The sequence below is a fragment of the Brassica rapa genome, chromosome A03, assembly GCF_000309985.2.
Source record: "Brassica rapa cultivar Chiifu-401-42 chromosome A03, CAAS_Brap_v3.01, whole genome shotgun sequence".
NCBI classification, from domain to species: Eukaryota; Viridiplantae; Streptophyta; class Magnoliopsida; order Brassicales; family Brassicaceae; genus Brassica; species Brassica rapa.
Window position 1 is genome coordinate 2,261,143 of NC_024797.2, and position 22,178 is coordinate 2,283,320.

The following is a 22,178-nucleotide window of genomic DNA, read 5'->3' on the forward strand; positions in this document are numbered from 1 at the left end:
TCAATCTAGAAGCTCCATAACCATGCACATGTATAACAACAGTTGACGCTGACAACGAAAATATATGCAGTTGACACTAAATCATTAACAAAATTCACTAAATACAATCAAAGGATTTGGATGACAATCTTCTACTGTTAAAAAAACATGTATTGAACCTCTTGCATTCTCGTAGTAAACAAATTATATTTTACTTTTGGTTAAGAAAATAAAGTAGTCTCATTACCATCTGAAAAACATATGTACCATTGAGATATGCTTCAAAATTGATAACAAAAAAGGTCATCAAACTATCATTGATTTGTTTCTTCTTATTTATGAAAATTTTCAAATGTTGTTTTAGAAAAAAATGAAGGTTGATCCATGATTTAGATAAAATAAGAAATTCGAAATTCTACATATGTTTTTCTTGTCAAATGTGGTGTGTGTAGAACTGTAGTAGATAGTTCGTTCCTCCTAATTCGTAATAAAAACAAAAAAAAAGGAGTTTAATATTCCACAAAGACAAGATGGAAAATGATAAAAGCAGATGTATATATAAATAAGAGGGGACATTCAAGTGGGAGTGGATTTTTTTCATGTGTGTGAGTGTAGATGTGGGTGAGGAATAACACAATGAGAAAAGGGAGTGAAGATACAGACAACATCATTCTCCCCAAAGAAAGCTAAGTCTTAGAATCATCACTCCAGTTCCCCTTTTTGGCCCCTTCTTCTTCCTTTTTATATTTCTTTCTTCTTTGACCCCTCACTTAATTACTCTATACATGCTTTTTGACACCCTCATTACTCTCCCCCTAACTTAACCACTACAAGTAAAAATATTAACTACACTTAATTGATACCACTGATCAATTTAATCCAGCTAATATCTTTTGAAATGATCCAACCAAAGCTTAGTTAGAAAAATAATGATAATTACAAAAACTCTAATTTTATTCTCTTTGTTATTTTTATAAAGGTATTGTGAAGAAAAAGGAAAGGAGAGCAGCAAACTTTTGGAGCAAGTCATCTGTTAAAAGCTCCTTAGCTTTTCTTCCATCACTTTCATTCTTCTCTTCTCATTCCATGAGACTTTCACAGAGAATTTAAGAGATCTTGATCAGAACTTCTGATTATTCTTCCCTCTTATATTTTCTAAAAATCAATTCTAACACTCATCTCTCACAGTTATAGAGAAACTCTATATATCTTGAAGATGAGAAATAACTACTCCAGAAGAAAACCTAGGGAACACATCACTACTGTTGCCTTTATCATCCTTCTTTTTTTGTTTCTGTTTCTTTACGCTAAAGCTTCATCGTCCTCCTCTCCTGCTGGTATTCATTATCACTCAACTCATGGAAGCTTAAAGAAACCTAGAGTTTTGGATCCAAAGCCTGATGATCTTAATGACAATGCTGCGTTAAGAGGATCAAGAATATATACATATGAAGGTGGTGAGAATGTTTTTGAAGATGGAAAGAGAAGGGTCTTCACAGGTCCTAATCCTTTGCACAATTGATAAATATTTTTTTGCTTTTCCAAGTTTTGTGAATTTTTGTCTGAATAAAAATATATATATATATATATGTGCAAACAAAACCCAAAACCATATTTATTTACTTTTGTATTACACTGATATACATTATATCGTACGTGATCTGCCGTGATTTGTAACTCTTTCTATGTGGAGGAATGAGATCGATTTCAAGAGTAGAAAATGCTGCTTATTTGTTCATCTCTCTCTATGATATTCATCTAATTAATATAAATACGTTTAGTTTATTACTGATACGCATGATTATCTCATCTTTCCTTTTGAAAAGAATAACTGGTGGAAATTTCGTGTGGTACGAATATTTTTGATGATTATAAATTGAGCATCATTGTTGAGGCCAAAGGAAAAGAAAAGAACTAACATCATTGTTCAATTGAAATTATGATACAGCTAGTCTCTTACAGAGATGGATGTGAAAGATACAGACTACAATTCATGCTTAAAATATTAACTACAATGGGTTCCAAAACTAATCAATTTTATTTCTGTTCAACGCAATAATTAAACACTATTACAGAAAAGCTGTATAAACACCTTGTAGTACACTAATTAACCAAACTACAAATATACGAAATGTGAGCTTCATCTTAACAGAAACGACAGTTCTGAGATTCAACCTGAAACAGCTTGCTAGTATACGGTTAAAATTTAGTTACCACGAATCCTACACGATGCTTTTTGCTATGACTTTACATTTTACTAGGTGTGGTTAATATGTAAGAAACAGAACGAGAGCTGTCGGAACAAGATATGACCGGAAATAAAAAGACAAAGAAAAACATATCTTACTACTTTCTCATTGAAGACACTAGATGAAATGTAGGGACAAGAAATAGTTTTTGAGAAATAAACATTTGTAGATATACAAAATTAATTTTAAAAATCCCGATTAAGTATATGGAGAATTTGGGAAAGACTTGCTGTTTCCACATAGGAAGAGAAATCATGTCTCAAACATAACTTTTTCTACCCTATAAGATGAGAATCATAATTAGATGAACACGAGAATAGATTTTTGGCCACTCACCACTCATACCTAATTGCTATAATAAAAAAAAGTAAAAAAGGGAGTCGAAATATCTCCACGTAATGAAACCTTTGGAAGCATATAGTAACGAAGACATGAATGTTTAAGAGTTTAATAAGTATCGCTTTGCAGCTTCTGGATCCAGCTCTTCATACACCTGAAACCAAAACACAGTAATTAGTAATGATCTGCAGAGAACGTCTTAGTAGTGAGTGTGTGAAACATACAAGTTTCTTGTGAAGTTTCTCGAAAGCCTTGCAAAACCTCTCTGCTTCAACCTCACCAACCTGCAACGATGTTCATTGACGTTTTATAATCAACTCAATATTCCGGTTATATGTAGTGGAATCAAAGATGAACAAGAGTCAGTTCTGTCACTAGAAGTATCTAAGTTATATACTTGGTTTACTAAACAATTAGCTACAACTCTAAAGACAAACAGTAGACTATTAATCTCCTTTAACAACAGAAAACGTTTGAAATAGCCAGTGGTGATAATTTACCTTCTTCTCAGCAGCCGCTTTCAGCTTATCCCAGAATGTTGCTGTATAAAATGTCTAGAAATTAGGAAACTGAATACAAAATCATGCAGCAAAAAAAAGAAGAACGATGCATATGTTCTGAAAGGAGCAAAATACACCGCATGCTTCTTCAACAACTACGTGTTAAGTAAAAAAATACATGTATAATTGGATCAAGGATGGTTTCATTTCATTGGTCAGATCACGTAAAAACCATATACACAGTATGCTGAGGAAAACACAGATGGCATACACAAAATTACAAAAATGAAATGTTATAATTGGATCAAATGTCTCTAAGGTAATTACACAACAAAAGCTAACAAGCAAGCAACTTGCAATATTCTTGATCCAATAATCCAAAAACAAATCACATAGAATCCTAATTACCACCAGTGAACTTTGTGAGAAGCTGATTTATTTTCACTTAATACAGTTAAGAAGACACATTTGAGTAACTGGGTATAAGAGTTGTTTCAAATTATGTAACAAAAAAAAAAAGGTTTCAGAGAGAAAGCTAAAGAGATAATGCTTTCAAGAGGCATACCTTGATCTTTCAAGTCTTCTGGCTCAACAACACTGGGTGCGTCGTGCCACTCACTTACCTCCTATAAAATGGTTCCAAGCTTCATCAAAATTACAATCGTGTAACATCATCATAAAGCAAATAAAGAAAAAGGAGCCGCAAGAGCTCAGAATGTACCTCTCGCTCAACAACTGAGTGTGTAGTTGATTGCTTTGAACTTGATGAATCTAAACCAGCCTGAAACCAAAACAAACACAGACAAGAGTTATGAATACATTCTGGATCAGATGAAAACTTCCAGACTTAGATGATACATAGCTACAATTGTAATAGTACATTCAAACAAATATTAAGAACACTCCGTCACTATAGTGCTGTTCGTTTGGTTGACGCAGCTACCTGCGGCTGCGTCGGCGTCAATTTTTTTAATAAACTCTTGTTCGTTTTATTGACGCCGGTACTGCGCGTCTGCGTCTACCTAAACGCTGCGTCCTCGCGTCGATCGCCGAAAAAATCTGCGTCTGCAATTAAAACTGCGTCGGCGTCGGAAACAACTATTTTCATTGACGCCCACGCTTGCTAAAAACTGCGGCAAGCAAACGAACATGACTTATATATATCTACTCCCAATCTCAGGAACGTCATAGATGTTTGACTACAAGACTACTACTAAACATCAGATTAAGAACCTAAGATTGATACCAAGTTGCCCTTTTGAATGCATACACAGAACCAAGTAGATAAATTAACAGTGGCAAGCAACAAAAGAGATTGTCCATAGAAAAAGGGAAGAGAGAAGAGAGATTTTACACGGTAGTCGCGAGAGCGCACGACGGGGAAGAGTTGGAGACGGCTGCGAAACTCTTGCTCATCCATCGCTTCCTTCTCTCTTCCGATTCTCTCAGGCTTTGGAAAATTTCATAAATAAGAAAATTAAATTTGCAAGTTCGTCCTTTTAATTTTAATCTGTTTTTAGTTAGCCCACAATAATTAAATAATTGACAGTCAAACCCATGGAAGATTTCAAAAGAAAAGACCATACCGAACCACGAGCATCATAAAACAACACAACGCACTCCATTTTTATAACACCATGAGCTCCGACCTCACTTTTACACACAGACAATCACAAACACTTTCACACACAGATAATCACAAAATTGGGCGTTGGGTGAGATGTATACATAAATGTGGGGACTACTTGTTACTATATAAGTTTTTTTTTTGACGAACAAATGTGTTACTATATAAGTTGGATTGTGATTGTTGATTACTCCTTCTCCCATATCTAAATTATTTTTGTAGTTTATGGCTACTAGCTTGTGTTTGATTTTATTATCAGTGTTGAGCAGGCACACATCTCAGTTCCATAGATCTTAATTTTTGTACGTCATGTTTCCATGCATGGTCTTATAGGCGCTATGTATCGATACATGTGGTCATACGACGAAAAAAAGGATGATAACATATCAAGTCAAATACCAGATTCATTTCCTGTTTGGGACATACAATGTTGGTGTTGAATACTTGTTTTTTCTTTTAATAGTTCTTAGTTCTTACTCATTTTGATATTTTCAACTCTCATGAGTCATGATATAGCGTTTTTTTTTTGGTCAACTACTCTCATGATATAGTCATTGACTCATTTTGTTACCAAAAAAAGAAAGCCATTGACTCATTTATCATTTTACCCACAAATTTATATATGAAACTAGTTATCCAATTTTATAAATCTTCAATTTCGCGGTAAGTATGAAAATTAATCAGTAAACATAAATAACGTCAAATTTCATATGATATATTTACAAAATTAGTTGAATAACAATAAATATTTGTAAACACAAGAGTCAAAAACATTAAAAATTTCAATATATTGTAATAAATAAGTAGAAGATCCAATAATTAACGTTAAAGTTGATCGAGAAAAAAAAACACTTTAAACCAATGATTAAATTAACACCCCTTCTCAAAAATATAACAATAATAACAGCGCATATATAAACAAAGTTAAATCTCAAATAAACTGCAGTTTCTGTCCCATATATATATCTTTAAATGATTTGTTTCCAGTTTCTCCCAACATATAAAATATCTGATTCACATTTCATTTAAGAAGTTATTAAACAAGAAACCTGTGAATCCATGTATGGCAATGATGGGACTTGCCCAACACAAGAAGAACGTACTTCATATCCTTCTTCTCCTCTTCTGCATGTCCATCATCATTCTCCTCCTCCTCGTCCCCGAGACCAAACACTCTCTCACTACTTTCCGACAGAACAACAAGAACAACAATTATGTCCCGCCTTTCACTTTCCTCATCAAAGTCCTCACGTTTAACCGCCTCCACTCCCTCTCCCGCTGTCTCCGATCTCTCTCCTCCGCGGAGTACGGCGTCTCAGGCGACAGAGGACGCGTTCACCTCCACGTCTATATAGATCATTTCTCACTCGACCAAAATGATACAACCGTGGAAGATAGCTTGAGGAGCACGAAAGAGATCCTGGATTTTGTGGACAAGTTCGAGTGGAGATTTGGGGAGAAACTGGTTCATTACCGGACCGGTAACGCTGGCTTGCAGGGACAGTGGCTGGAGGCTTGGTGGCCGAGCTCAGATCATGAGTTTGCGTTCGTCGTTGAAGATGATCTTGAGGTTTCTCCGCTTTACTTCGGGTTTCTTGAGCGCGTGATTCGTGACTACTACTATGATGCTTCTAGTTTCAACCCTTCTATATATGGAGCTTCGCTTCAGAGACCATGGCTCGTTCCAGGTACCATTCTTGTCTGTGATTTAACAGCTCAGGTTGTATAGACATGAAGTAGGGATCATTGTCGGCTCAGATTTTGAGGAGTACAGATAATTTAATATTGGTTTATTTTTTATTAAAAAAAAAAAAAAATTTGGGGATTCATATAAATGCAAAATTTTCCAAAACTTTTGGAGACTATACACAAATACTTCATGCATATGTTTAGGGCCGGCCCTGAGATTTTGTGGACTATAAACAATTTATTAATGGTTTATATAAATTTGTTAAAATAAATTTGGAGGTTAATATATATGTATATTTTTCCAAAAAATTTGCTGACTATATAGACCAATACTTCATCGGCATATGTTCGGCGCCGGCCCTGGTAGGGATTGATGTGCTGGTTTACTAGTTAGTGTTTGTCAGTTTCTAGAAATGTCTGAAATACTCACTTATTGTTCTAGTGATTCAGCAGCTCTAGTTGTAGAGACAGGAAGTAAGGTTTCATTTCATGTCCTCATCAGTGGCGGAGGTAGCATGTTGTGAGGGGTGTCAAATGACCCATGTGAATTTTTGAAAAAAGAAAATTTTACATGTATTTTGAAGTTAATAACTAAGAAAAGGTTACAAATTTTAGCTATTGACCCATATGTTATATGCTTATAATGTAATTGACCCCTCTAGAAAGTCTGGCTGGCTCCGCCACTGGTCCTCATAGTTAGTGTTTATCAGCTCCTAGAAATGTCTGAAACAGTCACTTATTGATGTAATGATCAAATGCAGGTGAAAATGGAAATAAACTACAAGTAGATCCCAAAACTAATATTTTCTTATACCAGTTAGTGGGAACTTGGGGACAGCTTCTCTTCCCTAAGCCATGGAAAGAGTTCAGACTATGGTACGACGAGCACAAATCAAAGGACAAGAAGCCTTACCTTAGTGGCATGGTAACTTTGGAGTTGTACTTATCTTCCTCATGGATTCCACTAGTTACAAACTCCAAGTTTTATGCCATTTTTATCTGTTTATGCTTGCTCAGGTGACAGATGAATGGTACAGGGCGTTAGAAGAACGAATATGGACACCATGGTTCATAAAGTTTGTCCACTCACGTGGCTACTTCAACATCTACACCAACTTCCCTAACGAGAGTGCTCTAAGCGTCTCTCACAGGGATGCTGGTGTTAACTATAGAGAAACCGTTGGACCAGACTCTCAGTTACTGAACCAAAGCTTCACCGGTTCTGATTTTCTGAAACTCCAACCTTTGACCAACCTTAAGTGGTACGATTACTGTTTCGGTGAAGTTGTTACTGGTAGAGTTGTGAGGAGCTTGAATGAACTTGGCACCATTCTTCCGTCAGTGCAGAGAGATAAAACCATAGTTCTGGTCAGTCTATTTGATGCAGACGAGATGTTTATCAGGAACTTACTCTGCCATTTCGAGAGTATTAATACTCGGAACCATATATTTATAGGTCCTAGATCAGAGCTTCTCTATGATCTTTCAAGAAGGGGACATCCTGTGATTGATGCGGATATGTTTATCAAAAGCGACTCAGTCAAGGAGGCTCTGAGCAGTGCTTATGTTGTTATGAAATGCTTGGAGCTAGGATACAGCATATGGGTGTTTTCGAGTAATGCGCTTTTGGTGGATGAAGATCTAATACTCCTTGACAGCATCAGATCAGGATACGACTTCTATATAGGAGAAAGCTCTGGAGTATTGATTGTTCTATCTTCACCGGTCAGTCGAAAGCTGTGGAGGAATGAGCTTATGCCTAGCATTGTATCCTCAGCAACGAAGAATCCATCCCCAGAACATGGTCTAGATTTTATTCAGCTAGTGAAAGAGCTACTGGAGCAAAAGGGGAAAAAGGTAAAGACTGTAGAGACGATGAGTATTGCAGAGAATACTAATGCCGAGAGCGTAAACCAGTGGTTGGAAGATGACAAACCGGTGGTGTATTGGTCACCTGAGGTTGGTTCCAATATCATTCAGACAAAGCTTGCGGAACTGAACTTGTGGCTCATTGATGATGATCTCTCATGCAAGGCTGTGATCTGTCATAGCTTATAAAGTAAAAACAGGAAGCTAATGGCATTGAAGTGAGTCACACGGAGATGTGTGAGTCACATGCAGTTGTATACCTGATAAGAGATGTTAAAACTGATTGTGATTTACAATTCTCAAAGAAACCAAGTGTAACTTTGTTTTACCATCTCAAGTGAAAAAAAAAGGCTTTTGTTGCAGCTTCCCAAAAGGCCATCACGCAAGAATTGTTGAAAAATATTTGAACAAATTGGTATTTCACAAAGGGAGATCAAGAACCCGTGACAAGTTATTGTCGCTTCAGAGAGGGAAGCAAGCAGTCGTAAACAGTAGTAAGTCGCTGTGTCACAGTTAGCTTGTACGACGTTTCCTGCTGTGGCCTTCCTAACTCGATCAGATCTTGTTTCACTCTGTTTATACAAACACATCAGTCAGTTTAGTTCTGGCACACATAATAACCAAACACACAAAAGAATAAAAGGAGGGCAAATAAAACCATGAGTTAAGCGTTTGTATCATAAGACAACTGGCTTAGGAGTTTTAGATCGTTCATTTCTAGCAGAGAATGATTTTGATTCTTTATGATTGATTATTTTGTTTTGTAGCTAAACGTTTAATGGGATCAGTGTGAAAACTTACAGATCCCACTCGCCGCTAGTTTTTGCAGGAGTCTCAACAACCCGGTACAAACGCTCAAGGCTGTATATCAGCAAACCGAATACGGTTTCTGCATCCTTATCCTGCAACAGCATCAAACAAACGTCCAGAAACTTTTCACATGATTTCTTCAAAGAACCCATTCGTAGAAATGATAATGATCAGAAATAATATAGTGGACATCTTACACGTCCTTGTTCAACGTAGCTCTGATACTGCATGATTCTCTTTTCAATTTCAACGACGAGTAGCCTCCTGTGAATACGCGCAATCCTTCCGCGTCCTTGAGCTTTGCTATCCTATTCATACCAGTGAAATCAAACGGAATAAAGATAACAATGAGTCTCATAAATATAAAGTTGAACAACATATATGTATCAGTATCAACTGGTTTGGCTTGAATTATAAAATCTAATCACCTGTTTAAGCCATGTCCGAAGCAATGCGAGCATACCAAGGCTGAGAAAGAATGCAGGTAATGCAGCTAGAATGGCAAAGTTTATCTCATTCGCACGAAGTATCTGTTCCAGTTCCAGCATGGCTCTGCAGCAGAATAATATTCAGTTATATACAAAATGATTAAGGGATCTGTATTAAAGTTAACTCAGAGCTACTGCCTACTGGTATTACGTTTCTATATCCAGTTTAAGCTTCTGGACCTGAAAGACAAAATAATTTTGATGTGATTAGAATCTCACAAACAGTAATCTACAGCTTTCATGCCAATGAGTTTAAATTACCTGGATAAGCATACCCCGGGCAAGCTCTCCGCTAAGGAGGTTGTGTATAGGGTGCACAAGTTCCTTTTCATACCTGAAATTAGAAGGCAAAATCCATTGTAAATGCAATTTAATGTGCCTTTAGCTGCCTAACAAAGAGTAATGTTCAGAGTTGTACCGGTGCATAACAACTTCAAGCATCTCCTGATCCGTTGCATTGTCTGATACCTTTTCAGGCGTAGCCTGCTCGCAGAAATTCCTCAGCATTCTATAGCAAGTAGAAAATTAGGAATGCAACCAAAAATAAGAAGCACTAAAGGAACGATTACAGATATTTTTGGTTATGGTTACTTGAATCCCCAGATCAGTGAAACTATATAAATATAAAAAGTGAATTGCTATATACAATAGCAAGGAAATAGAACCAGGATAAAAACATTAAGAAGGAAATGAACATCAACCTATGCAGTGAGTCTTGCGTCAGCTGCACTTCTTCAGCTTCCATGACACCCTTGTGTCTTTTCCGGAAAGTATCAAAAAGCTCATCCCTAATGGCAAGCAGCTGCAAGATCAGGAGTCTAATTCAGAAATTTCCAAGCAAACAAAATGCCAAGTAACAGACTAATAACTCGATCATCTTAACTTGCCACACATCCACTTTGAATAAGAACCAAACGGTGAATTGCATCAGCCATCACTTTTCACTTTATTTCTAATCCCTTAATAGAGTTTTACGTAACAACCCATTTGGACCAAAAGTTGAGAAAGGCTAAAAACAAACCGGTTGCTCAACATGATCACTGAAGAAGCTCACGGTTGCCTCTTTTGCATCATGAATCCAATTCTCGATGTCAGAACTTCCCATCAAACTACTGTGGCGTAGTAGCCATATAGAAAAGACAGAAATCCCAACTGCACCACATGTATATCGGACCCAGTACAGGGTCATCCTCCTTGGTTTTCGATGTTTGCCTACCTTTTGAAAAAAGAAACGGAAAAAGAAAAAAAAAAAAGAGTTGTTTTCAAATGAAGATATTCGTCATTAAATGGCTGTGACAACTATAAATAAACTACAGCCACACCTACCATAACTGATAAATATGAGTTAAGTTTCTCCAAATTCTTATGAACCAGATTGATCGCATCGGTAAGTTCACAATCAGTCCACTGGGATCCTTCTTCATTAACCTCAGGCAGTCGATCAAAGACAAGAGGCATTGAGTAACTTCCATCAATAGAAGAATCAGACTGTAAATGTGATACAAGTCAGTAAAATCAAAGTAAAACTCAAGCAAGTAAAAAAAACCAGTGTGTGTTCTACCTCGCGTGCAGCATGTAAATGGCTGAAAGAGCCCTCCAAATTCGAAAACAATCGATCAATAACAACCAACAACGACGGCAGTGACTTCTCCGGATTTTTCAAAAGATCTTCACCACGCTTATCCAACTCAACATAAAGCTAAAAAGCACCCATTGAAAGTAGTGAGTCACAAGCACATAACTTCATAAAAAAGGAACGAAATTTTTTGATTGATGATAAACCTGAGCAAGAAAGGAAGCGAGTGAAGATCTCAACTCCATCAAAACCCTCATCCTATCTAACATATGAGACGAAGACGACTGACAAAGATGCTGCATAGCAGAATCCTCCTCACTAAGACCTTTGCGGACGAGCTTCACACTCTCATCAACAAAAGCTACAGGTCCTCTCTCAAAAACCATGAAGTAAGCTTTCCGAGCATTAGAGCCCTGCAGTACTCAAAACGACACCAAAAAACGTCGTTTTACTATATATAATCAAGTGAAAGACATGGAACGTTGTGTTGATTGATTGATTGATTGATTGATTTCACCTCAGCTCTAGATTGCCAAAACTCCAAACTCTTCTGGATATCATGCAAGTTGGAGAGAACGTCAGCCATTATCTCCTCCAACGCAACGTAGATCCTAGACGTATCCGCCGAGATGTTGCTGAAGATAATCAAACAAAAGTCAAAACAGTATCGGATTGCAGCGATAGTCAGAGAAGATGAGATGAATCTTACGGTAGAGGAAGAGGAAAAGAGATATGTCGTTTCTTGGCGAAGGTTTGGCGATAGAGACTGGAGAATTTTCCGGGGAAAATGGAATCGGAAGTTGGAATCAAGGAGGCGACGCGATTCCAAAGGTCTCCTCCGATCGTCGACGGGGAGGACCCGTTCGCCGGAGGTTGAGAATCCATCAAAGTGGCAAACGTTCGCCGGAGATTTGACTTGGAGGATGTTGAAAGGTGAATGACTTATTGGGCCGTTATTGGGCTAGGATGACTTAAAATACTGGGCCAATATGTATGCCCTTTCGTTTCTTAGTATGATCGATTTTCACAAGTCTACAACTTCAAAAGCAGAGTCAAGAAGATGAGACATGTTTAAACCATTTTTCTAACGAAAAAACAATTTAAATGGTACTACATGTAATGTTAGTGAATAGATTTGACGTAACCAATGTCCAAAATGACATTCATCTAAAAAAATATGCTAATAAGCTAATCCCGCGGAGTAAAATTTTAAATTATTCCCATTATTATGGTTATTCAGATTCTGAATCTCAGTTTCTGTGTTGTTAAGAGAATCCATCTCATCACAAATCATTACTTGTGACATTAGAAACTTATAGATACAAGTAATTAGTTCTTACATCTCTTCTTTTAATATTATAACAAACTGATGTTTACTCTCTTGTAACAAGTTTAGAAATAGTTCTTACAACTTCTCTAACATGTTAGCAAAAAAAAAAAAATAATGTTAGCAAAAAAAAAAAACTTCTCTAACGGTGACTTGTAGTGGGTATCTAATAATTTTAGAAGAAAAAAATACAAAATTAAGAGAGAGAAGACACAGAGGTTCGGGGTAAAAATATTTTTGCATATGTTTCTGATACTCAAAATCATTTGCTTCTCATTTATTAGTCCATCTATTTAAAATAAATTAAAATTAATAATAGCAATAGAATATCATTATTTTTACTTTTTTTTAGAAACAAAAAAAAAGTTTCTCAGTTTGCTCTTACATCTCTTGATTTTTTTTTTTTTGTTAAAGGATTTTCATTAATAAAGAAGGTAGCAGATACATAAGGCAAGCAAGCACCATATTACATAATATAAGAAGCAGAGAGAAGGATCAGATACATCACTGATAGATTAAAGATAAGAAGAGCAGATGAAGACTGGTGATTATGGGGGATCGAACCAGAACTGAGCAAGGCGAGGACCTAAGGGATGGCTAAGGGACAGTAAGGCTGAGCATTTATCTCTTAGAGCAGCAGATATGTATCCCATTATACGAACAGGCGGCAGCGTCAAACCGTCATGTAACCGTCTATTCCTCTCATTCCAGAGCTCATAGATAGCAGCCTGCCATACTTGAAGAATTGCCAGTTTAACCATAGAATCCGAGTGGGCATTAGGGAGCCATAACAAGATATCAGTCCACACCAGGGGCACTGAAGGCAAGTGAAACCTCCGAAGCATTGATCGCCACACCACTCCAGAGAAAGAGCATTCAAAGAATAGATGATTGCGCGATTCATCTCCTTCTCCACATAACAAACAAATAGGTTCCAGATCAACATTCCAAGAGACAAGGCGATCAAAGGTTGGATTTCTATTTAGAATAAATAGCCAAGTAGTAGTTGAATGCCTAGGAACTGAAGCCTTATGCCACACCAAAGGAGCCCAATGCTTTTGAGGCAATGACCTTCTGATAACGTTGAAAACCTGCTTGGAGCAGAAACTTTTACATTTCGATCCATTCACTGACCAAACCGCCTGGTCTGAGCCTGTAGTCAAGTGCAGAGTTGTGATATAGGATAGAAGCAGAACTAGATTCTCTGATCTTGCATTTGGAAGCGTCCATCCATTACCCACTACAAAAAAAGTCTACATTGATAGCATATTATTATAGCACGTTTTACTGAACTGCTATCGTTGATGATTCAAAATTGTTCGTATTATATAATAGCATTAGATAAACGCTATGATAGAGTAAAACCTAAAATAGCACTTAATTAATGTTGTTTTAAAAATTAAGCGAGCGAGAAAATAAAATCATTGATTCCGCCAATATTTATTGGAAAATGCGCCAAAAACATTACTTAATCAGCTTCAAAAATGCTATCAAAGACATATAATAGCATTTTTCTAACGCTAAGAAAAACTAATTGAACCCCTAAACCCTAAACATGGTTTCAAACTCTAAACTCTAAAGATAACCCTTAAAACTCTAATCTTTTCATACTATAACTTTAAATCTTTAAATTAAACTAAAAATTTAATCTTCTTAATCTTAAACTATATTTTTCTAAACACAAATCTTTAATCTTTAATCAAACTCTTTATCATGAATCTTAACTTCAAACATAATCTATACATTCAATACTCTAGAAATATTTATAACTAAGTCTCACCACTAGATTAATAATTAATAATTAATATATTTAATAATTCATTATAACATTTACTACCACTAAATTAAAAATTTAAATTACAAACCTTATATCTAAACTCCAAACCATATTCGGATATTCCTCAAACCCCATCTGAACCCTATGTACTAACCATAAATTATAAATCTACCCAGTAAAACTAATATTTTCTAACTTAAACACCAAATCTTAACACATAAACTACAAATCTAATTTTTAAAATTTTATTCTCAAATTTCACTATAAACTAAACATAAACTCTAAATATTCTTTTTTAAAACTGATATAATCAAAATATACTTATTAAATATAACTCTCATATATGCTATACACCTTATATAATAAACACTAAACTTTAAACTAAACTCTAATCACTATAAATTAATCTTAAACTTTAAAATTAAATTTCAATACTATATCCCAATATCAATCACAAAGTTTAAATTTTTAAATATAAATCTAAACAATTTAAATTGTGAATTCTAAATCTTATATTTTTTTCTCAAAATAATTCATATTAACGAAAATTTATCATAAATATTTTTTTAATATTAAAAACAAAATAGAATAAGTAATCAATGGTGTTAAAAAAAGAATAGGAAAACAAATACATAACATCTGATTGGTCAATAGAAAGTAGCCTATCACATAGAAGGGTGAGGATCATGCTTTGTGTAACCACAACCATTGATAAAAATGAATCTAACGGACCACAATGCACTAAGATAAAAAAAATACACTTTTTCTTCTCATCTCTTTCTTTCTTCCTCTCCTCTGACTTCTTCGTATCCTCTAATCTATCTCTCAATATGCCTCCTCCGTGAATCTAAACTGTCTCAACAGCCAACACCATCACCTCCGACAGAAGTATCTCAATTTCCACCTCCTCGTTCTCCACTTCTTTACCTGATTACTCTTTTTATTTTTTCTATTCTCAAAGTTTTCCTTTTTTCAGATGCAGATTTAAAACAAGAAGAAGATAGGAAACAGATCGGGAGGGAGGAGTCTGAAGAAGCTTGACAGCAGAGGAGGTAGAAGAATCGTGATGGTGGAGGAATTAAAAGCCTGACGGCGGAGAAGGCATGGCCAGCATATAAGTTCGTCGCTCAGCCGTAACACCGGTGGCTCTACCACCAGATTGAGTCTTCGCTTCAGCCATGGCATTCGGAGCCGGTGGAGGTGGAGGTGGAGGTGTAAAAACCTGATGGAGTTGACGAAGTCTCATGGAGGAGAGGATGCGGCTGGATTCTTCTTTTCTGTTTTTAGGTTTAGCTTTTTTTATTTGGTTTAGTTTAAACCGAGTTGGAATTGTAGTGGTTTGACTTTAGCTTTTAATTTCTGGTTTAATTTTGTAAACCGGAATTTATTTGTAAACCAATCTTAATTCATAAATAAAATTTATTTTATTTTTAATTATAAAACAGCTTTTGGTTTAATTGTCAATTATTTTATTTTAATTATGATTATTTTTAATTTATTATAGAAAAGATCTATCATAGCATGAATACATGAATCGTAATCAATTTGTAACAAAAAAATAATGCTACATTTAAGTTAATAATAACATTCAATTATTGCTATCGTATCTGATTATTTTGTAGCGTTTAAAAAATGCTATCGTAGAAAGGGTATCTACGATGGCTGCCGATGACATAGCATATGAGAAAATGCTATGAAAGCCCTATTATAGCATTTTTCGTGAGCTAAGAATGTACATATTTCTTGTAGTGACCAGAGCGAAGATCCGCAACAGTCGCGCTTGAGGGGATACCGAGAGAGGTTTCAGACCCTAAAATCTCTCTTAAGATACCAAATGGTGTCCAAGGATCCCACCAAAAAAATGTTGAATATCCACTTCTGACCTCAACACTGATAAAAGATAAAGCTTTGTGGCGCAGGGAGAGAATTTTTCTGAACATCCAAGAGTACTCATAGTTCTTGTCAGATAATGCCCAGAAAGAAGTGGAAGATATATATTTTGATCTCATCCAAGCAACCCATAGAGATCCTCCCCTGAAGAATATCATCCAGATCAGCTTCAGGATGCATGTTTCATTAGCTGACTTCAAGTTTCGCAGGCCTAGACCACCCTCAGCATGCGGCATTGCGAGGTCCTCCCAAGCCACTTTGGCTCCTGTCGATATTCCGATCGTACCATGCCATAAAAAGGAACTGCAGAGACCATTTATTTTCTGCAAAACAGACTTGGGGAGTAAAAAAGCCGACATCCAGAAACCTGTTATGCCTGAGATTACTGAGGAGATTAGAGTTAATCTTCCTGCCATTGTCAAGGTTTTTGATGTCCAGGATCCCAATTTCTTTTTGATCTGAAGCAGAAGAGGGTCATAGTCTTTCACAGAGAGCTTTTTGGAGCTTAGTGGGAGACCCAAGTATCTAATGGGCAGTGAAGCACGATGAAGATGGAGCCTGGATGCAATTATCTCAAGAACATCTTCAGGAACACCACAACTAAACATTGATGTTTTTTCAATATTAACCGCCAGACCTGACATGCGTTCGAACTCAGTTAGGACGGCCAAAACTCCCATCAAAGAGTCTACTGATCCCTCAAGGAAGATTAATAGATCATCAGCAAAACACAAGTGATTTAACGAACCCAAAAAACTACTGAGAGAATCATAGTTGATAGGTTTTTGATTACTAAAATATAAACTATGTACAATAATAACACTAGTGAGGGATAATAAGAAAAATTAAGTCAACTTGACGAATCCAACTTTAACAGTTTGGTAGTCTCAAACAGTCAGCCTCTTGCCTAGTATTTTATTGGCTCAAAACAAATATTTTCAAATTTTATTATAAAATATTTATGAAAATATAATTAATATAGACCATCAAAATATATCCAAAACTTTTATATACATTAATTTTAGCAAATAGACAAACCTATAATAATAAATTTAATATAAAATTATATAGGTGATGTGAATATCTTCATCATTTATATGTTAATTTAAATATATACAATATAGATATATATTATCAGTGATAAACTATTATAACAACAAATGTGAAAACACAATATTCAATAAAAATATTGATAAAAATATAAAAACAGCAAAAAATCAGCAAAAAATAATGAAATTATAATAATAAATAAATATAAAATATAAAATTTCATGAAATAACTATTATTAAAAACAGATTAAAACAAATAAATATAAATATTTATTATTAGTTAGTTAATTACTGTAAATATAGAAGTAAAATATAAAAAAAAAATATTGTAAATATAGAAGTAAAATATATGTCGGAACTCCCCGAGTCCACAAGAACTTATTTTCTCATTTCAAAACTTTAACTGCAGACGGAAAAGTAGATTGAATTATATAAATTGTTCTTGTGATCTCATGTATGATATAAATTGTGTATACCAACTTGGATGGTTTTTCCGTGAAATTGTTGCATGTTTCTACGTGGCATGTTTATTTATCATTTCAAAATTTACTATACATAGTAGTTTTTTTTTCCTTTCTGAATCACTGTATCTTTATTTTAAAAGCAGGGTTAAGTTAGTTTGTTGAGTGTAAAGAAATGAAGATAAAAACTGGTTAAAGCAATCATAAATTAATTGAGATCGAGTGATTTACTCGAAATAATAAATGATCATACAAGTAACTAATGTCCAGGATTAATAATGAAAGAAGTTAAGTGTAATTTAGTCGGATTAAACTCTAGTCGCAATTGCCACGCAGCATAATAATAGCAATAGTTATACTCTCTTGTAAGTAGTTTATAATAAGTTCATACATCTCTTGATTTAACAACCGAAAAGAAACTACAACAGAAATATTGCCGATATTTCTTTTTCTATTTTAATTAATAAATTATTGAGTATACCATCAGAGGATAGGAGATAATAAAATAAATTATTTGGATTTGGCGAATCCAACTTTAACAGTTCCGGGAGTCTGGTAGTCCCAAACAGTATGAAATGCTCGAATGAATGGCGTACCAAGTTGCCTATACAATCAAAAACCACATAAATAATTGTAAAGAGTTTTTCTTTAAAAAAAAGGACAAAGTTAAAGATATATACTAAAGATTAAATATGAAAAACTTACCAGAAATCAGTTACGGCATCCGAGAATACACTCTTGCATTTCCCATTCTTTCTCTCAATGTACTAGGATATTTTATAGAAAATAAGTAAAAAGAATAGTGAAAGGAAGAATAGTAGTAATATATATGTGTATTGTCTCTGGCAACTTACATCGCGTGGTGTGAGGGTAAAAGTCTTTGCAGCTATTGTGAAACTTATAACTTCAGACAGCTTGTCATAATTAGAGCAGTCTGCTGCTACTCCGATTTGCTTATTAATCTTGACGATCGAATTCTAAAAATTACAATTACGGAGAAAATGGTTAAAATTTAATTTAACAAATGAAATGATGAGAGATAATTAATTAAAACAGAAAGACTTACCGGTGGACCACGAATGTATGTACTCCCCGTATCCACAACAACTTTGCATCCCTTGGAGCAAACTTTCGTGTCAATTTTGCCCACAAAAAAGGAGTACATCATAAATTTGTTAAGCAGCCCTTCAGCATGAACGTAGGTATGAGCTCCCGTGAAGTGCTCTTGGTCTATACCTCCAAAGACTATCTCCCCACCATCTTCAGCAGAATCACTGTACCGTCGAAGCCATATCGAGAACACTTTCTTTGTAACCACTCCTTCATCCATCATCGTTCTCCAGATGGGACGAGCTCCTGTGATGGTCGATTTGGATAGGCCTGAAAGTCCAAATATGCCATCCCATGGCCTTTCGTAAATCCGTCTACCCGGAGCTTCAGTTGCCTCGATGAACGCTTGCTGCTTGATGCGTAACCCGCCTATCTCTACCGCATCGTTGCTCATGAACCCCTTCAGAGAACCTGTTCCGTATCTGACTTCTGTTTTCTTCCCTGTACATATATATAGCAGATAGGTTTAAAATTCACAGACACAAAACCCACCGATTATATATAACTATACATGCATAAAATATTACACGATAATCGTATTTACGGAATATTATGCAGCTTGTAACATCCCGGGCCCGGCCCAAAAGGGAACTCAAGTGCAGGAGGCCCAAGAAGAAGAAACCCTAGACATAACCCCTCCCATTGCTTATAAAAGGAGAAGTTCCCCTAGGGTTCAGCCACAAGAGAGACAGCAAGCGAAGCCCTGCCCGAGCAGAACCCCGCCGCCGCCTCCGCCTCAAGCCGCCGCCGCTCCACCTCCGGCGAAGCCAGCCGCCAGCCGCCCGCGAAGCCCTAGCCGCCGCGACCGAGCCCCTAGCCGTCGCCTCCTTGATTCAGTTTCGTGCAAGCAACTGAGATCTGAACCCTAAAGGTAAACCTAAGATCTCTAGTTCTAAGTCATTGGAAATGACAGATCCTAAACCCATCTCTCTCTTGTGTGAATCCAATTCTCTAACCAGATCTCGAGAAGTGACTGTTTCCCAAACCTAGATCTAGACCTACTTCTGCAAAAAGCTAAGGTGAGGACTTGCTGTGAACTTGTCTCATGTTGAGTAATCAATGGGACTTAGTCCTTTGTTAATCAGATCTAGATCTTGTGTGTATGTGTGATATGTTATGTGATTGATCTTGTTTAGACGGTAGTACATGTTGAAGTGATAAGAACATAGGCATGTAGGGTGGTCAAGAAATGATGATAAGATGATGAGACGTGTTGTGAATGATAAGTGAAAGATGTAAGAATAAGTACGAATAAGGGATCATATAGAGAGTCTAAGGTTTGTAGGTGGGGTAAGTAGTCCACGCTAGGTATCCATAGGAGATGTGGCGAATCCACATGAATATGGAAGCACCCATAGGAGATGTGGCGAATCCACATGAATATGGGGTAGAAGCCTAGTGGGGGGCTACCCACTGAGGAAAAGAGGAAAAGAGGAAAAGAGGAAAAGATGAAAAGGATATGCATTGTAGGGTCTTTAGTTCATGTCGGGTAGTATGGGATTCTGTGTAATAGATCTTATTAGCTCATGACTTGTGATTGTTTGCTCTTCCTGAGCTGAGTTCGTGGGTTCCTAGAACCTGCCCTCACTGAGTATTGTGTACTCACCCCTCTTTTTACAGGTATGGCCGAGAGGGAGCAGGAGTAGATGTCCGTATGGTGCAAGTGTTTTCTCGAGTCTTTCATTTTGGATTCTTTTCTTTCAGCCATTTCTTCTTAAGTTTTATTCGACATTCAGTTTTTAGTTGAGTTCGGTTTTATGTAAGACAGTTTGAGTTTTAATAAGAGCTTTTTGAACGAAAAGGTTTGAGTTAAAGTATTTGATAAGGTTCATCGGGCCAAGGCCGTTACAATTGGTATCAGAGCGGGTTAAACCCACCCGGTGCTGTCCCGGGTGGGTAGGGAAGGGTCGGGTAGAAGTAGGAAAACCCGGGTTTCAAAAGAACTTCTTCCGAACGTCTTTCTAAGTATTTCAAAAAGGGTTTCAAAAAAAAAAAAAAATGCACCACTCGGACGGAACTCCTAGCTCACTCGGTGGACAATAGAATTTGAGTAGAACCGTGGCTAATACTCCTTCACTTGTCAACAGGATGCCTCCCAAGAATGCCAGAGTTGCAAGGCCAGCTGCGGCCAACCTGAGAGCGACACGACGGGTCACCAGGTCCGCGTCTCAAGCCTCCAGCGAGGCAGAAAGCCGAAGAGGGGGCGCGCCTGAGAATGAGAACCCAGTGGAAATGCCGAACGTGGCGAATGCAGCGCTCCTGGCAGAACTGCAAAGATACCGCGACGCCTATGGGGGTCATCTGCCCAATGGTGAAGCCGCCGCAGATGCGGGGGACAACCCCATACCACCTAGGGCGGCCCAGAATCCGCCACCACCGCCTCCACCCCCGGCAGCGCCTGCGGTGGTGCACGCCCCCGGACCCAACTACTGGGACATGCTGAGACACATGAAGAGTATGCAGACGGAGTTTTTCAATGGAAAGGCCGACGCGATTGTTGCGGATAATTGGAGACGTCAACTCGAGAGGAACTTCGCTTCTGCAAGGTGCCCACCGGAGTTCCGTAGGGACCTGGCTGCTCACTACCTTAAAGACGACGCACTAGTGTGGTGGGACGAAGTGGTCGAAAGGTCACACGGGATACGACTGACCTGGGATGATTTCCTGGAGGCATTCAATGGGAAGTACTTTCCCTTAGAAGCCATGGACGCGATGGAAAGCAAGTTTCAGGACATCCGTCAAGGGTCGAGGAATGTACGAGACTACGGGGACGAGTTCAACCGACTTCGGAGATTTGCGGGTCACTACCTGAGTGATCACGACTTAATCCGCCGTTTCCTCAAAGGTATGAGAGTGGAACTGAGGAATAGCTGCAACGTGAGGGACTATCGTGATGTCCATGAGCTGATTGAGAAAGCCGCAGAACAAGAATCAGGGCTCGAGGAAGAGCGAAAACAGAACCAGAACTCCCAGAACCGGGGTACCAAACGGCCCCGGGATGCACAACCCGCGGCTGAGCCTGCTCCGTTAAGGCCCGCATGTGAAAGGTGTGGACGATTCCATGCAGGGGAGTGCAGGATGGGAGCATGCTTCACCTGCGGCGAGCGCGGACATATAGCGAGGGATTGCCCGAAGGATAGACAAGGCCAACGCAGGCGCTGTTACCGCTGCGGCCAGGAGGGACATCTGGCGTGGGAGTGCCCAACACTCCAAAGAGGAAACGCGGAAGGGGCACAACCCCAACAGCAGAGGGGGCAAGCCGCGGGGGCAAGAGCGTACGCCGTCGAGGGTCGCGAAGGAGCCGAACCGATCGCGGGTACGTTTGATTTAACAATACGATTATGTTATATGAAAAGAACTGTAGTAGTCGTGTAGCTTAGCGTTAGTGTTGTGTAGGGTCTGTCGCGGTCGGAGGAGTGACAGCGTTCACTCTCTTC

General features: G+C 37.5%; 6 protein-coding genes across 10 annotated transcripts; 2 read left to right on the forward strand and 4 right to left on the reverse strand.

Moving 5' to 3' along the window:
* Positions 1-138: 138 nt before the first annotated feature.
* Positions 139-1,771, forward strand: LOC103855963 (CLAVATA3/ESR (CLE)-related protein 22). Its single transcript, XM_009133018.3, has one exon. It carries the CDS (start codon positions 1,196-1,198, stop codon positions 1,499-1,501), a length of 306 nt encoding a protein of 101 aa, XP_009131266.1. The 5' UTR covers positions 139-1,195; the 3' UTR covers positions 1,502-1,771.
* Positions 1,772-2,407: 636 nt separating this feature from the next.
* On the reverse strand, positions 2,408-4,540 carry LOC103855964. The gene is made up of 6 exons (XM_009133019.3): positions 4,422-4,540; positions 3,789-3,848; positions 3,633-3,693; positions 3,068-3,108; positions 2,792-2,851; positions 2,408-2,721 (listed from the first exon to the last, which is right to left on the reverse strand). Exons 1-6 carry the CDS (start codon positions 4,485-4,487, stop codon positions 2,668-2,670), a joined length of 342 nt encoding a protein of 113 aa, XP_009131267.1. The 5' UTR covers positions 4,488-4,540; the 3' UTR covers positions 2,408-2,667.
* A 56-nt stretch (positions 4,541-4,596) lies between these two features.
* On the forward strand, positions 4,597-8,488 carry LOC103855966. Its single transcript, XM_009133021.3, has 3 exons — positions 4,597-6,382; positions 7,145-7,308; positions 7,401-8,488. The coding sequence occupies exons 1-3, from the start codon at positions 5,758-5,760 to the stop codon at positions 8,439-8,441; spliced, it is 1,830 nt and encodes a 609-aa protein (XP_009131269.1). The 5' UTR covers positions 4,597-5,757; the 3' UTR covers positions 8,442-8,488.
* A 9-nt stretch (positions 8,489-8,497) lies between these two features.
* LOC103855965 (protein DGS1, mitochondrial) lies at positions 8,498-12,606 on the reverse strand. Of its 5 annotated transcripts, XR_004456031.1 has the most exons (15): positions 11,836-12,606; positions 11,644-11,764; positions 11,333-11,539; positions 11,112-11,249; positions 10,877-11,038; positions 10,572-10,766; positions 10,252-10,352; positions 9,969-10,058; positions 9,812-9,884; positions 9,702-9,730; positions 9,491-9,614; positions 9,260-9,370; positions 9,054-9,154; positions 8,640-8,824; positions 8,522-8,590 (listed from the first exon to the last, which is right to left on the reverse strand). XR_004456031.1 is itself a non-coding variant. In XM_033286572.1 (14 exons), the coding sequence occupies exons 2-14, from the start codon at positions 11,710-11,712 to the stop codon at positions 8,704-8,706; spliced, it is 1,521 nt and encodes a 506-aa protein (XP_033142463.1). In that variant the 5' UTR covers positions 11,713-11,761; positions 11,806-12,033; the 3' UTR covers positions 8,498-8,703. The 5 variants fall into 5 exon arrangements, 4 of the variants coding, with proteins under 4 accessions (XP_033142463.1, XP_033142462.1, XP_033142461.1 ...); XM_033286572.1 differs by having other exon boundaries at positions 8,498-8,824; positions 11,644-11,761; positions 11,806-12,033; XM_033286571.1 differs by having other exon boundaries at positions 8,498-8,824; positions 11,644-11,763; positions 11,813-12,023.
* Positions 12,607-13,001: 395 nt separating this feature from the next.
* On the reverse strand, positions 13,002-13,683 carry LOC117133064. Its single transcript, XM_033289101.1, has 2 exons — positions 13,588-13,683; positions 13,002-13,544 (listed from the first exon to the last, which is right to left on the reverse strand). The coding sequence occupies exons 1-2, from the start codon at positions 13,681-13,683 to the stop codon at positions 13,002-13,004; spliced, it is 639 nt and encodes a 212-aa protein (XP_033144992.1).
* A 4,458-nt stretch (positions 13,684-18,141) lies between these two features.
* Positions 18,142-20,449, reverse strand: LOC103855967 (aspartic proteinase A3). Its single transcript, XM_033289102.1, has 5 exons — positions 20,320-20,449; positions 18,698-19,182; positions 18,486-18,608; positions 18,337-18,398; positions 18,142-18,235 (listed from the first exon to the last, which is right to left on the reverse strand). Exons 1-5 carry the CDS (start codon positions 20,447-20,449, stop codon positions 18,142-18,144), a joined length of 894 nt encoding a protein of 297 aa, XP_033144993.1.
* Between the last annotated feature and the right edge of the window lie 1,729 nt (positions 20,450-22,178).